The 15,361-nt window shown below is 47.9% G+C and overlaps 1 protein-coding gene across 2 annotated transcripts in view; it reads right to left on the bottom strand.

Annotated features, from left to right (window-relative positions):
- The window catches only part of LOC145338775 (pyridoxal kinase-like), a 67,437-nt gene that overhangs the window by 28,108 nt on the left and 23,968 nt on the right, over window positions 1–15,361 (bottom strand). For both annotated transcript variants that reach the window (XM_080183167.1, XM_080183166.1), the window contains exons 5-7: window positions 10,666–10,712; window positions 10,499–10,584; window positions 5,194–5,239 (exon numbers count right to left, since the gene is read on the bottom strand). In XM_080183167.1, the coding sequence (XP_080039293.1) occupies window positions 5,194–5,239; window positions 10,499–10,584; window positions 10,666–10,712 (179 nt within the window). The remainder of the gene's footprint in view (window positions 1–5,193; window positions 5,240–10,498; window positions 10,585–10,665; window positions 10,713–15,361) is intronic.

Raw genomic sequence — 15,361 nt, 5'->3', positions numbered from 1 at the left:
AGAGTCTCTCCACCTCTATCCTATCCATCCCATTCATCATCTTATACGTCTCAATGAGATCTCCCTTCATTCTTCTAAACTCTAACGAGTACAAGCCTAGTTTATTCAGCCTCTCCTCATAGCTCAACCCCCTCAACTCCGGCATCAGCCTATTAAACCTCCTCTGCACTCCCTCCAAGGCCAAAATATCCTTGTGTAAGTACAGCACCCAAAACTGCACACAGTACTCCAGCTGCGGCCTCACCAATGCCTTATATAGCTGCAGCAAGACCTCTCTACTTTTATATTCAATCCCCCTCGCTACGAAGGCCAGCATCCCATTCGCCTTCCTGACCACCTGCTGCACCTGCAAGCTGGGTTTTTGCGACTCATGCACAAGGACCCCGAGGTCCCTCTGCACCGTCACCTGCTGCAGTTTTTCGCCACGTAAGTAATAGTCCTTCCTACCATTCTTCCTACCAAAGTGGACCACCTCACACTTGCCAACATTAAATTCCATTTGCCAGTTCCTGGCCCATTCGCCCAGCCTATCTAGATCCTTCTGCAGACTCTCCACACCCTCCGCGCAATTTGCCGTTCCACCAATCTTGATGTCGTCAGCAAATTTCGACACCATACACTCGGTTCCCTCCTCCAGATCATCTATATAAATGGTATATAGCTGAGGCCCCAGCACCGACCCCTGGGGCACTCCACGAGTCACCAACCGCCAATCCGAATAGCACCCATTAACCCCCACTCTCTGCCTCCTACTTGACAACCAATCCTCTATCCACGCTAACACCCTACCCCCAACTCCAATCCCCCTTACCTTCTGCAATAACCTCTTGTGAGGTATCTTGTCAAACGCCTTCTGAAAATCAAGAAAGACCACATCCACCAGCTCTCCTCTATCCACCGCCCTAGACACATCCTCATAGAACTCCAGTAAATTTGTCAGGCACGACTTCCCCTTAACGAAACCGTGCTGCGTCTGCTCTATCAAGTAATTCCCCTCAAGATGCCTCGCTATTTCCTCCTTGATGACGGATTCTAACATTTTACCTACCACAGACGTTAAACTAACCGGCCTATAATTCCCTGCCTTTTGCCTGCCACCCTTCTTAAACAACGGCGTAACGTTAGCCACTTTCCAATCTTCCGGCACTTCCCCGGAATCCAGCGACGTCTGGAAAATAACCACCAAGGCATCCACTATCACCTCCGCCATTTCTTTCAGAACCCTCGGATGCATTCCATCCGGTCCTGGGGACTTGTCCACAATCAGCCCCTCCAGTCTGTCGAGCACCGCCTCTGTAGTAACAGTAATGTCATTGAGACCCTCCAGTCCTACCACCTTTCCATCTCTAACACCCGGCAAATTATTCACGTCCTCCTCCGTGAAGACCGAAACAAAAAAATTATTCAAGACCTCAGCCATTTCCCCATCCCCTACCACTAAGTCCCCCTTCTCATCCTCTAAGGGTCCAATGTTCACCCTAGCCAGCCTCTTCCTTTTTACATACTTATAAAAACTCTTGCTATCCTTTTTTATATTAAGCGCTAGCTTCATAGTTTATCCCACCCTTCTTTATCAGCTTTTTTGTCAATCTTTGTTAACATTTAAACCTCTCCCAATCCTCTTCTCGCCCACTACTCTTAGCTACTCTAAACGCCTCCGCTTTTAATTTAACACTTTCCTTCACCTCCTTCGTTATCCACGGCTGATTACCTCTCCTCCTACGGTCCTTTTTGACCATCTGTGTCACTTCCACGCAAAACTGGATCAAGTTCGTAAGACACGACCTCCCCTTCACAAAACCATGTCGCCTGTCGCTAATACGTCCAGCTGATAGAAGACAGAGGGTGGTGGTTGATGGAAAGTATTCGTCATGGAGTTCGGTTACAAGTGGTGTGCCTCAGGGATCTGTTTTGGGGCCACTGCTGTTTGTAATTTTTATAAATGATCAGGATGAGGGAATAGAAGGATGGATTAGTAAATTTGCTGATGACACCAAAGTCGGAGGAGTGGTAGATAGTGAGGAAGGGTGTCATAGTTTACAGAGAGACTTGGACAAGTTGCAGAGCTGGGCCGAGAGGTGGCAGATGGAGTTTAATGCGGAAAAGTGTGAGGTAATTCACTTTGGCAGGAATAACTGATGTGTAAAGTATAGGGCTAACGGTAGGACTCTGAATAGTGTTGACGAACAGAGGGATCTAGGTGTATATGTGCATAGATCCCTGAAAGTTGGAAATCAAGTCGATAAGGTTGTTAGGAAGGCATACGGTGTCTAGGTGTTTATTGGTAGGGGAATTGAATTTAGGAGCCGCAACATCATGTTGCAACTGTACAAAACTCTGGTGCGGCTGCACTTGGAGTATTGTGTGCAGTTCTGGTCCCCACATTATAGGAAGGATGTGGAGGCATTGGAGAGGGTGCAGAGGAGGTTTACCAGGATGTTGCCTGGTATGGAGGGAAGGTCCTATGAGGAGAGACTGAGGGATTTGGGGTTGTTTTCGTTGGAAAGAAGGCGGCTAAGATGAGACCTTATTGAAACATATAAGATGATTAGAGGTTTAGATAGGGTGGACAGTGATAGCCTTTTTCCTCGGGTGGAGAAAGCTAGCACGAGGGGGCATAGCTTTAAATTAAGGGGTGGTAGTTATAGGACGGATGTCAGAGGTAGGTTCTTTACCCAGAGGGTGGTGAGGGATTGGAATGCCCTGCCTGCTGCAGTTTAAATGCGCCTAGTTTGGGGGCGTTTAAGAGGTCCGTGGATAGGTTTATGGATGGAAAGGGATTGGTTTAGGTTAGAGGGTCATTGCTTTTTTCTTAATTGGTTGGCGCAACATTGTGGGCTGAAGGGCCTGTTCTGCGCTGTAATGTTCCATGTTCCACTTATTTCCAAGAGGAAATAAATCCTGTCTTGAAGAATCCTATCCAATAACTTCCCTACCACTGATGTAAGGCTCACCGGCCTGTAATTACCTGGAGTATTCTTGCTACCCTTCTTAAACAAAGGAACAACAATGGCTATTCTCCAATCCTCTGGGACCTCCCCTGTAGAGATGCCAGCGTTGGACTGGGGTAAACACAATAAGAAGTCTCACAACACCAGGTTAGAGTCCAACCAGTTTATTTGATAGTAATCCCACAAGCTTTCAGAAACAGTGTTCCTTCATCTGGTGTATGGAAGGTTCCACACACCTGACGAAGGAACACCATTTCCGAAAGTCTGTAAGATTACTATCAAATAAACTAGTTGGACTCTAACCTGGTGTTGTGAGACTTCTTAGCTCCCCTGTAGCCAGTGAGGATACAAAGATTTCTCTCAAGGCCCCAGCAATTTCCTCCCTTGCCTGTCTCAGTACTCTGAGGTATATCCCATCAGGTCCTGGGAGCTTGTCTACCTCAAAGCTTCTCAAGAACCCCAATGTCACCTCCTTTTTGATCTCAACATGTCTCAAACTATCTGCACAGCCTTTCCCAGATTCATCATCCACCAAATCCTTCTCTTTGGTGAATACTGATGCAAAGGGCTCATTTAATACCTCGCCCATTTCCTCTGGCTCCACACATAGATTCCCTCCCCTCTCCTTGCGTGGGCCAACTCTGTCCCTGGCTACCCTCTTGCTCTTTATATATGTATGAAAAGCCTTGAGATTTTCCTTAATCTTGCTGACCAATGCGTTTTCATGACTCTTTAGTCCTTCTTACTCCTTGCTTAAGTTTCTTTTGCCTTTCCTTAGAAGAATGAGGGGAGATCTCATTGAGACTTATAAGATGATGAATGGGATGGATAGGATAGAGGTGGAGAGACTCTTCCCGCTCAAAAAAGACAGTAGGACTAGGGGGCACAGCCTCAAGATAAAAGGGGGGCGGTTTAGAACGGAGTTGAGGAGGAACTTCTTCACTCAAAGGGTGGTGAATCTCTGGAATTCTCTGCCCGTTGAAGTGGTGGAGGCTGCCTCGCTAAATATTTTTAAGACGCGGGTTGATGGGTTTTTGATAAGAGAGGGGATTAAGGGTTATGGGGAGAAAGCGGGAAAGTGGAACTGAGCAGCGACAGATCAGCCATGATCTTATTGAATGGCGGGGCAGGCTCGAAGGGCTGGATGGCCTACTCCTGCTCCTATTTCTTATGTTCTTATGTGTCCTGGGAGTTTTTGATGGCGAACAATGTAGAGGGAGCTTTACTCTGTATCTAACCCTGTGCTGTACCTGTCCTGGGAGTGTTTGATGGGGGGGACAGTGTAGAGGGAGCTTTACTCTGTATCTAACCCCGTGCTGTACCTGTCCTGGGAGTGTTTGCAATTAACACAAAATGCTGGAAAAACTCAGCAGAACAGGCAGCAATGGTAGAGAGAAAGACAATAAATATTTAAGAGCTCTGAAGAAGACACATACAAACTTGAAACAATAAGTCTGTTCCTCTCTCCACAAATGCTGCCAGGCCTGCTGAGTTTATCCAGCATTCTCTGTTACTTCAGATTTCCAGCATCAGCAGTATTTTTGCTTTTAGCCAGTGCGGTGCCTAGTCTGGGAGTGTAATGAGAACTTTCCTATTAAACATAACAAGGATGCTTAGCCCTTTGAGGACACTTACCATGAATGGTAGATCAGAATCAGCGTGTGTGGGACCCGTACCCCAGTGAGAGTCAGTGTGTGTGTGGGACCCGTACCCCAGTGAGAGTCAGTGTGTGTGTGGGACCCGTACCCCAGTGAGAGTCAGTGTGTGTGTGGGACCCGTACCCCAGTGAGAGTCAGTGTGTGTGTGGGACCCGTACCCCAGTGAGAGTCAGTGTGTGTGTGGGACCCGTACCCCAGTGAGAGTCAGTGTGTGGGGGACCCGTACCCCAGTGAGAGTCAGTGTGTGGGGGACCATACCTGTTAATTTGGGCTGTTAAAGATTGAGGTGTCTTCCAGGAAATGTATAATTCCTGAAAGGTTTTACAGTCAGGGAAGTTCTATTGAAAGTGCAGTCAGTGCTGTAATGTAAAAAACATCACAGCCAACTGGCTGCCAACATGCCCCCAGGAGCTGCAAGGTGATCCTGATGAAATGACCTGTGGCACTGTTTGCTGTGATGCTGGCGTGGTTTTACCACTCTGTCATACAGGAGAGCGTACAGAATGTCTCTGCTGATGGCAGTTTTGATGTGCCCGCATGTTCATTTGGAATTGAACCATCTAACTGGTTACAAACTCTGTTACCTCAATCGCCTCCTTTTCTGTGTTCATCTTCTTTCCTGCAAGAATTCTGAAACAGAAAATGTCAAATTGCAGTTAATTTAAATTGTAAACGTCACCTAAAAACCTGGCAAATGGCATCAGTTTGGACTGCCCAGCAACACAATTAAAAGTGACTGGAGTTGAGCTTCCGCACAAACCCCACTGTCTCTCCCTCCTTTCAGCTCTATTCTTTGCAGCTGTGTCTCTCTCTCTCCATTTCCCTTTCCTGTCCCTCCCTTATTCTTCAGTTTCCCTCTCTTAGTCTCAGTTCTGGTATTCCCAATTACTTCCTCCCTAATATCGCCACGTTTGATGCATCCAGAGTCAATCTGCATATTAGAACATAAGAACATAAGAAATAGGAGCAGGAGTAGGTCATCTGGCCCCTCGAGCCTGCCCCGCCATTCAATAAGATCATGGCTGATTTGTCGTGGCTCAGTTCCACATTCCCGACATCTCCCCATAACCCTTAATCCCCTCTCTTATCAAAAACCCATCAACTTGCGTCTTAAAAATATTTAGCGAGGAAGCCTCCACCACTTCAACGGGCAGAAAATTCCAGAGATTCACCACCCCTTGAGTGAAGAAGTTCCTCCTCAACTCCGTTCTAAACCACACCCCCTTTATCTTGAGGCTATGCCCCCTAGTCCTACTGTCCTTTCTGAGCGGGAAGAGTCTCTCCACCTCTATCCTATCCATCCCATTCATCATCTTATACGTCTCAATGAGATCTCTCCTCATTCTTCTAAACTCTAACGAGTACAAGCCTAGTTTATTCAGCCTGTCCTCATAGCTCAACCCCCTCAACTCCGGCATCAGCCTAGCAAACCTCCTCTGCACTCCCTCCAAGGCCAAAATATCCTTACGTAAGTACGGCGACCAAAACTGCACACAGTACTCCAGCTGTGGCTTCACCAATGCCCTATACAGTTGCAGCAAGACCTCCCTACTTTTATATTCAATCCCCCTCGCTATGAAGGCCAGCATCCCATTTGCCTTCCTGACCACCTGCTGGCTGGGTTTTTGCGACTCATGCACAAGGACACCGAGGTCCCTCTGCACCGTCGCCTGCTGCAGTTTTTCGCCACGTAATAGTCCTTCCTACCATTATTCCTACCAAAGTGGACCACCTCGCACTTGCCAACATTAAATTCCATTTGCCAGTTCCTGGCCCATTCGCCCAGCCTATCTAGATCCTTCTGCAGACTCTCCACACCCTCCGCGCAATTTGCCGTTCCACCAATCTTGGTGTCATCAGCAAATTTTGACACCATACACTCGGTTCCCTCCTCCAGATCATCTATATAAATGGTAAATAGCTGAGGCCCCAGCACCGACCCCTGGGGCACTCCACTAGTCACCACCCGCCAATCCGAATAGCACCCATTAACCCCCACTCTCTGCCTTCTATTTGACAACCAATCCTCTATCCACGCTAACACCCTACCCCCAACTCCAATCCCCCTTACCTTCTGCAATAACCTCTTGTGAGGTACCTTGTCAAACACCTTCTGAAAATCAAGAAAGACCACATCCACCAGCTCTCCTCTATCCACCGCCCTAGACACATCCTCATAGAACTCCAATAAATTTGTCAGACACGACTTCCCCTTAACGAAACCGTGCTGCGTCTGTTCTATCAAGCAATTCCCCTCAAGATGCCTCGCTATTTCCTCCTTGATGACAGATTCTAACATTTTACCTACAACAGACGTTAAACTAACCGGCCTATAATTCCCCGCCTTTTGCCTGCCACCCTTCTTAAACAACGGCGTAACATTAGCCATTTTCCAATCTTCCGGCACTTCCCCGGAATCCAGCGACGTTTGGAAAATAACCACCAAGGCATCCACTATCACCTCCGCCATTTCTTTCAGAACCCTCGGACGCATTCCATCCGGTCCTGGGGACTTGTCCACAATCAGCCCCTCCAGTCTGCCGAGCACCACCTCTCTAGTAACAGTAATGTCATTGAGACCCTCCAGTCCTACCACCTTTCCATCACTAACACCCGGCAAATTATTCACGTCTTCCTCCGTGAAGACCGAAACAAAAAAGTTATTCACGATCTCAGCCATTTCCCCATCCCCTACCACTAAGTACCCCCTCTCATCCTTTAAGGATCCAACGTTCACCCTAGCCAGCCTCTTCCTTTTTATACATTTATGAAAACTCTTGCTATCCTTTTTTATATTAAGCGCTAGCCCAGCTTCATAGTTTCTCCTACCCTTCTTTATCAACTTCTTTGTCAATCTTTGTTGACATTTAAACCTCTCCCAATCCTCTTCCCACCCACTACTCTTAGCTACTCTAAATGCCTCCGCTTTTAATTTAACACTTTCCTTCACCTCCTTCGTTATCCACGGCTGATTACCTCTCCTCCTACGGTCCTTTTTGACCATCGGAATAAATTTCTGCTGAGCACCAAGAAAGATCTCCTTAAAGATCCTCCACTGCTCCTCAGCAGACCTACCTTCCAACGCGCTCCCCCAATCAACATTCACCAATTCTTCTCTCATCCTACCGTACTCCCCTCTGTTCAAACAAAGAACGCATGTCCGGGAACCCACTTTCTCCTCCTCCATCTGCACCAGAAACTCCACCATACAATGATCACTCTCCCCAAGAGGATCCTTCACCGCAAGGTCCCTAATTCTACCCGCCTCATTACATAACACCAGATCCAAGATAGCTCGCTCCCTCATCGGCTCCAACACACATTGTTCAAGGAAACTATCCCGGCAGCATTCCAAGAACTCCTTCTCGAGCCCACCGCGTCCAACATGAGTCGACCAATCAATATGTAGATTGAAATCCCCCATAATTATCGCCGTTCCATTCCTGCATGCCGCATTTATTTGCTTGTTAACAACCCGCCCCACCTCCAGATCATTATTCAGGGGCCTATAGACGACACCCACCAGCATCTTCCTCCCTTTGCTGTTCCAAATCTCCACCCACAACGATTCCACTTTCTGCTCCTTGGCTCCAATATCATCCCTTGCTACCACCCTGATGCTATCCTTAATCATCAGAGCTACGCCTCCCCGCTTTTTCCTCCCGCCTATCCTTCCTAAACACTTGATACCCCTGGACATTCAGCTCCCAGTCCCTGTCACCTTGCAGCCACGTCTCTGTAATGGCCACCAGATCATATCGATTTGTGCTGATCTGCGCCACCAGCTCATCCACTTTATTCCGAATGCTTCGTGCATTCAGATAAAGTGCCTTCATCCCAGCCCTCACCTGGACCCTATTTGCCAGAACGCCACCAACCATACTCACGCCCCCTACTCCCTTTATTATTGGGACATCCTCGGCCTCTTCCCTTACCTGTACCCTCTCCTTAACTTTAGACCCCGTAATGTCACCTACCCTCGCACCTTCCCCCCCCACTAATTAGTTTAAAGCCCTGTCTACAGTCCTATTTACACGATTCGCCAGGACTCTGGTCCCAGCACGGTTCAGACCAACCCCATCCCGCCCGAACAGGTCCCACCTACCCCAATACTGATGCCAATGCCCCATAAATTCAAACCCATTCCTCCCACACCAATCTCTGAGCCACCCATTCATTTCCTTAATCCTATCTACCCTACGCCCGTCTGCACTCAGTTCAGGCAGTAGCCCAGAGATAACCACCTTGTCGGTTCTACTTTTTATTTCCATTCCCAGCTTTTCATCCTCCCTCCCCAGATCCTCAGTTCGCATTTTGCCTACGTCGTTGGCACCCACATGTACCACAACGACCGGATTCTCACCCTCCCACTCCAGGTTCCTCTGCAGCCCAGATGTGACATCCTGGACCCGAGCACCAGGCAGACAACACACCCTTCTGTGCACTTTGTCATTGTGACAAAGGACAGTGTCAATACCCTTCACCCCACTATCCCCAATCACTACTACGTTCCTTTTCACCTTCTCTTTGCCTATGTCCTGCTGCATCACTGTACTGTGTGCAGTTTGCTCACCAACCTCACCTCCCTCGTTCTCGTCCAGAGTGGAAGCAAGAACCTCAAACCTGTGATGCAGATTGAGAGGTTGAGGCATCTGCTCCCCACCCCCCTCCCTCCGCTCCCCACCCCCCTCCCTCTGCTCCCCACCCCACCCCCCTCTTGTTCCTGACCCTTAGAGTTAGCCAGTCTAGGGGGAGTGGATGTCACTTGCACCCCATTGACAATGGCACCCTCTCTCCCCCTGATGAGCCTCAGTGTCTGTAGCTCAGAGGCCAGCTCATCTACCTTGAGCTGGAGCTCCTCCAGCAACCTGCACTTACTGCAGACATGGTCACTGGAAAGGACCCTGGGGTCCACCAGTTCCCACATCATGCAGAAACAACACATCACATGCCCCTCCATTATTCACTGTAGTAGTATTGAAAATTTCAACACGAACTTACCTGGCCCTTTTTCTCCCCAGCCCTTTTGATCCTAAGCCCTAATAGCTCACTCTGCTTCCCACTCACTCCGCTGCCCACTGTCTACACCAGGCCTCCTTTTAAACCTGGTGCTGTTTTAAAGCCTGCTCCCCCACAACTCCCTGCGATCCACTCCCTTAGAATTCTTAAAGCGGTAGATACAAAAAGCCCGCAAAAATGCTTTTAAATGATTTAAACAGTTCTACAAGGTAAGTTCTTACTACGAAAGTGCTTTAAACTTATTTAAACAGGTTTTCAACAGGTAATTTCTTATCTGTCTCTCTGCTCCTTCACTCGTCTGCTCCAGCAAACAATGGAAGGCTTCACCGTGTTCCGAACCCATTGACATTAGTCAAAGAATTCATAGGCAACAAGGTCACCTGTTCTAACCACTTGGTGATAAGGGAGATATTGCAGCACTCTGTGCGCTGTTTTTCTAACCTTGCCCTCAAAATGTCTGTATCTTGTTCTTCAAAGTGCAGAATGACTATCTGCTGGTACTCTGTGTATAACAGCTGCAAAACCAGACAGCAAGGATCTTTGCACGGACCCTTCAATCAGTGCTCACTCTGAAGCAGGGCTGCAACGAGATACTTGATAAGAATAACTACGTTATTCAGTCAGGTCACCTCACTGTGTCTTTTAAAATGTTTAAAGTGAGGGTGAGACCATCAACTCCTTTACTTCCCTAAAGAAGCTGGGGTGCCACTTTCATCAACACCCTGCTCTTCAGCACCAGATACTGAGAGACAGTGTGCAATGGAGTCACAGATAGCAGGCAGCATGCTGCTGTCCTGTGGAGCTTATTCCCACTTTGTGGTGGGGGGTAGGAAGAGAGGATATCAATAATCATCAGGTGCTGACACTTACTCTGCTTCATACTGGTTTGGAGTGATGATGTCAGCGAGTGGGACCACTTTCTCTTTGTAAGCTGGGAGAAGGTTTTCTGGAACATACTAGGAAGAGAAGATGACATTCAGCAAAATCGTATCTGCTGGACACACAGAGGCAGAGAGAGATTCACCCAGAAGACTCACCATGTATCCATCCCCATTCCTTTTATCGCCCATCACTGGGTCACAAACTGGAAGAGAAATAAATGAACAATCAGTTTTTGTTCTTCTGAAAAGCCCCTGCCTCGCACATGCTCAAACCCCTCAGACACTGGTCCCTTTGAAGCTGCAGCTATCCATGTCGTTCTCAGATTCTCACCCTCAGCCCCTTGCTGCACAAGGCCATGAAGTAACGTTAAAGCTTTATGAAACATTGGTTATGCTTTAGTGGAGCATTGTGTTTAATTCTGAATATTTCACTTCCGGAAGAATGTCCAGGGCTTGGAGAGGCTGCGGAGGTGATTTACTGCAGAGGGACAGGGAGTATTGAGGAAGCAGGGGGGCTGCAGAAGGACTTGGACAGGTTAGGAGAGTGAGCAAAGAAGTGGCAGATGGAATATAATGGGGAAAAATGTGAGGTTATGCACCTGGAAGGAGGAATCAAGGCACAGACTGTTTTCTAAATGGGGAAATGTTTAGGAAATCAGAAACACAAAGGGACTTGGGAGTCATTTTTCAAAATTCAGGTTCAGTCGGCAGTTAGGAAGGCGAATGCAATGTTAGCATTCATGTCGAGAGGGCTAGAATACAAGAGCAGGGATGTACTTCTGAGGCTGTGTAAGGCTCTGGTCAGACCCCATTTGGAGTATTGTGAGCAGTTTTGGGCCCTGAATCTAAGAAGGGTGTGTTGGCCTTGGAAAGGATCCAGAAAAGGTTTACAAGAATGATCCTTGGAATGAAGAGTTTGTCGTATGAGGAATGGTTGAGGAATCTGGGTCTGTACTCGTTGGAGTTTAGAAGGATGAGGGGGGATCTTATTGAAACTTACAGGATACTGTGAGGCCTGGATAGAGTGGGTGTGGAGAGGATGTTTCCACTAGTAGGAAAAACTAGAACCAGAGGCACAACCTCAGGCTAAAGGGACGATCCTTTAAAACAGAGATGAGGAGGAATTTCTTCAGTCAGAGAGTGGGGAATGTGTGGAATTCTTTGCCACAGAAGGTTGTGGAGGCCAGATCACTGAGTCTCATTAAGACAGAGATAGATAGGTTCTTGATTAATAAGGGGATCGGGGGTTATGGGGAGAAGGCAAGAGAATGGGGATGAGAAAAATATCAGCCATGATTGAATGACAGAGCAGACTCGATGGGCCGAGTGGCCTAATTCTGCTCCTATGTCTTATAATCTTACAATGGTCCCACCAACGAAAGACTTCAGGTACATGCAGGAGCATGTACCTGAAGTCAGGTACTTCAGGTACGTGAAAGAATAGGGCCTGTCAAGTGTGATGGTGGGAAAGTTTGTATGGAACTGGAGGAAATAGCAGAGATACTTAATGAATACTTTACTTCAGTATCCACTATGGAAAAGGATCTTGGTGGTTGTAGTGCAGACTTGTAGCGGACTGAAAAGCTTGAGCATGTAGATATTCAGAAAGAGGATGTGTTGACGCTTTTGAAAAGCACCAAGTTAGATAAGTCACCGGGACCGGATAGGATGTACCCCAGGCTACTGTGGGAGGCGAGAGAGGAGATTGCTGAGCCTCTGAACTTTGCATCATCAATGGAGACGGGAGAGGTTCCAGAGGATTGTGGATGTGGTTCCTTTATTCAAGAAAGGGAGTAGAGATAGCCCTGGAAATTATAGACCAGTGAGTCTAACCTCAGTGGTTGGTAAGTTGATGGAGAAGATCCTGACAGGCAGGATTTATGAACATTTGGAGAAGTATAATATGATTAAGAATAATCAGCATGGCTTTGTCAAAGGCAGATCGTGCCTTTCGAGCCTGATTGAATTTTTTGAAGATGTGACTAAACATATTGATCAAGGAAGAGCAGTAGATGTAGTATATCGACATAGTATGTAGTAAGAGCAGTAGATGGAGGAGGACGTGAATAATTTGCCAGGTGTTAGCGATGGAAAGGTGGTAGGACTGGAGGGTCTCAATGCCATTATTGTTACTAGAGAGGCAGTGCTCGACAGACTGGAGGGACTGATTGTGGGCAAGTCCCCAGGACTGGATGGAATGCGTCCGAGGGTTCTGAAAGAAATGGCGGAGGTGATAGTGGATGCCTTGGTGGTTATTTTCCAAACGTCGCTGGATTCCGGGGAAGTGCCGGAAGATTGGAAAGCGGCTAATGTTACGCCGTTGTTTAAGAAGGGTGGCAGGCAAAAGGCGGGGAATTATAGGCCGGTTAGTTTAACGTCTGTTGTAGGTAAAATGTTAGAATCCGTCATCAAGGAGGAAATAGCGAGGCATCTTGAGGGGAATTGCTTGATAGAGCAGACGCAGCACGGTTTCGTTAAGGGGAAGTCGTGTCTGACAAATTTATTGGAGTTCTATGAGGATGTGTCTAGGGCGGTGGATAGAGGAGAGCCGGTGGATGTGGTCTTCCTTGATTTTCAGAAGGCGTTTGACAAGGTACCTCACAAGAGGTTATTGCAGAAGGTGAGGGGGATTGGAGTTGGGGGTAGGGTGTTAGCGTGGATAGAGGATTGGTTGTCAAATAGGAGGCAGAGAGCGGGGGTCAATGGGTGCTATTCGGATTGGCGGTTGGTGACTAGCGGAGTGCCCCAGGGGTCGGTGCTGGGGCCTCAGCTATTTACCATTTATATAGATGATCTAGAGGAGGGAACCGAGTGTATGGTGTCGAAATTTGCTGATGACACCAAGATTGGTGGAACAGCAAATTGCGTGGAGGGTGTGGAGAGTCTGCAGAAGGATCTGGATAGGCTGGGCGAATGGGCCAGGAACTGGCAAATGGAATTTAATGTTGGCAAGTGCGAAGTGGTCCACTTTGGTAGGAATAATGGTAGGAAGGACTATTACTTACGTGGCGAAAAACTGCAGCAGGCGACGGTGCAGAGGGACCTCGGGGTCCTTGTGCAAGAGTCGCAAAAACCCAGCTTGCAGGTGCAGCAGGTGGTCAGGAAGGCGAATGGGATGCTGGCCTTCATAGCAAGGGGGATTGAATATAAAAGTAGGGAGGTCTTGCTGCAGCTGTATAGGGTGAGGCCGCAGCTGGAGTACTGTGTGCAGTTTTGGTCGCCGCACTTACGCAAGGATATTTTGGCCTTGGAGGGAGTGCAGAGGAGGTTTACTAGGCTGATACCGGAGTTGAGGGGGTTGAGCTATGAGGAGAGGCTGAATAAACTAGGCTTGTACTCGTTAGAGTTTAGAAGAATGAGGGGAGATCTCATTGAGACATATAAGATGATGAATGGGATGGATAGGATAGAGGTGGAAAGACTCTTCCCGCTCAGAAAGGACAGTAGGACTAGGGGGCACAGCCTCAAGATAAAGGGGGGGCGGTTTAGAACGGAGTTGAGGAGGAACTTCTTCACTCAAAGGGTGGTGAATCTCTGGAATTCTCTGCCCGTTGAAGTGGTGGAGGCTGCCGCGCTAAATATTTTTAAGATGTGAGTTGATGGGTTTTTGATAAGCGAGGGGATTAAGGGTTATGGGGAGAGGGCGGGAATGTGGAACTGAGCCACGACAGATCAGCCATGATCTTATTGAATGGCGGGGCAGGCTCGAAGGGCTAGTTGGCCTACTCCTGCTCCTATTTCTTATGTTCTTATACATGGACTTCAGCAAGGCATTTGATAAGGTGCCCCATGTAAGGCTTATTGAGAAAGTGAGGGGGCATGGGATCCAAGGGGACATTGCTTTGTGGATTCAGAACTGACTTGCTCACAGAAGGCAAAGAGTGGTTACAGATGGGTCATATTCTGCATGGTCACCAGTGGAGTGCCCCAGGGATCTGTTCTGGGACCCTCACTCTTTGTGACTTTTATAAATGACCTGGATGAGGAAGTGGAGGGATGGGTTGGTAAGTTTGCTGATGACACAAAGGTTGGAGGTGTTGTGGATAAGAACAAAAGAACATAAGAAATAGGAGCAGGAGTAGGCCATCTAGCCCTTCGAGCCTGCCCCGCCATTCAATAAGATCATGGCTGATCTGTCGTGTCTCAGTTCCACTTTCCCGCCCTCTCCCCATAACCCTTAATCCCCTCTCTTATCAAAAACCCATCAACCCGCGTCTTAAAAATATTTAGCGAGGCAGCCTCCACCACTTCAACGGGCAGAGAATTCCAGAGATTCACCACCCTTTGAGTGAAGAAGTTCTTCCTCAACTCTGTTCTAAACCGCCCCCCTTTTATCTTGAGGCTGTGCCCCCTAGTCCTACTGTCTTTTTTGAGCGGGAAGAGTCTCTCCACCTCTATCCTATCCATCCCATTCATCATCTTATAAGTCTCAATGAGATCTCCCCTCATTCTTCTAAACTCTAACGAGTACAAGCCCAGTTTATTCAGCCTCTCCTCATAGCTCAACCCCCTCAACTCCGGTATCAGCCTAGTAAACCTCCTCTGCACTCCCTCCAAGGCCAAAATATCTTTGCGCAGGTGCGGATAGTTTGGAGGGATGTCAGAAGTTGCAGCGTGAAATAGATAGGATGCAAGACTGGGCAGAGAAGTGGCAGATGGAGTTCAAGCTAGATAAGTGTGAAGTGGTTCATTTTGGCAGGTCTAATGGGATGAAGGAATATAATATTAACGGTAGGACTCTTGACAGTGTGGAAGATCAGAAGGATCTTGGGGTCCGAGTTCATTGGACGCTCAAAGCAGCTGTGCAGGTTGAAGCTGTGGCTAAGAAGGCGTATGGTGTACTGGCCTTCAT

This window comes from Carcharhinus amblyrhynchos, unplaced genomic scaffold (genome assembly GCF_965287045.1).
Source record: "Carcharhinus amblyrhynchos unplaced genomic scaffold, sCarAmb.v2.hapA chromosome_169, whole genome shotgun sequence".
NCBI lineage: Eukaryota > Metazoa > Chordata > Chondrichthyes > Carcharhiniformes > Carcharhinidae > Carcharhinus > Carcharhinus amblyrhynchos.
This window is presented reverse-complemented; position numbering and strand designations above follow the sequence as displayed.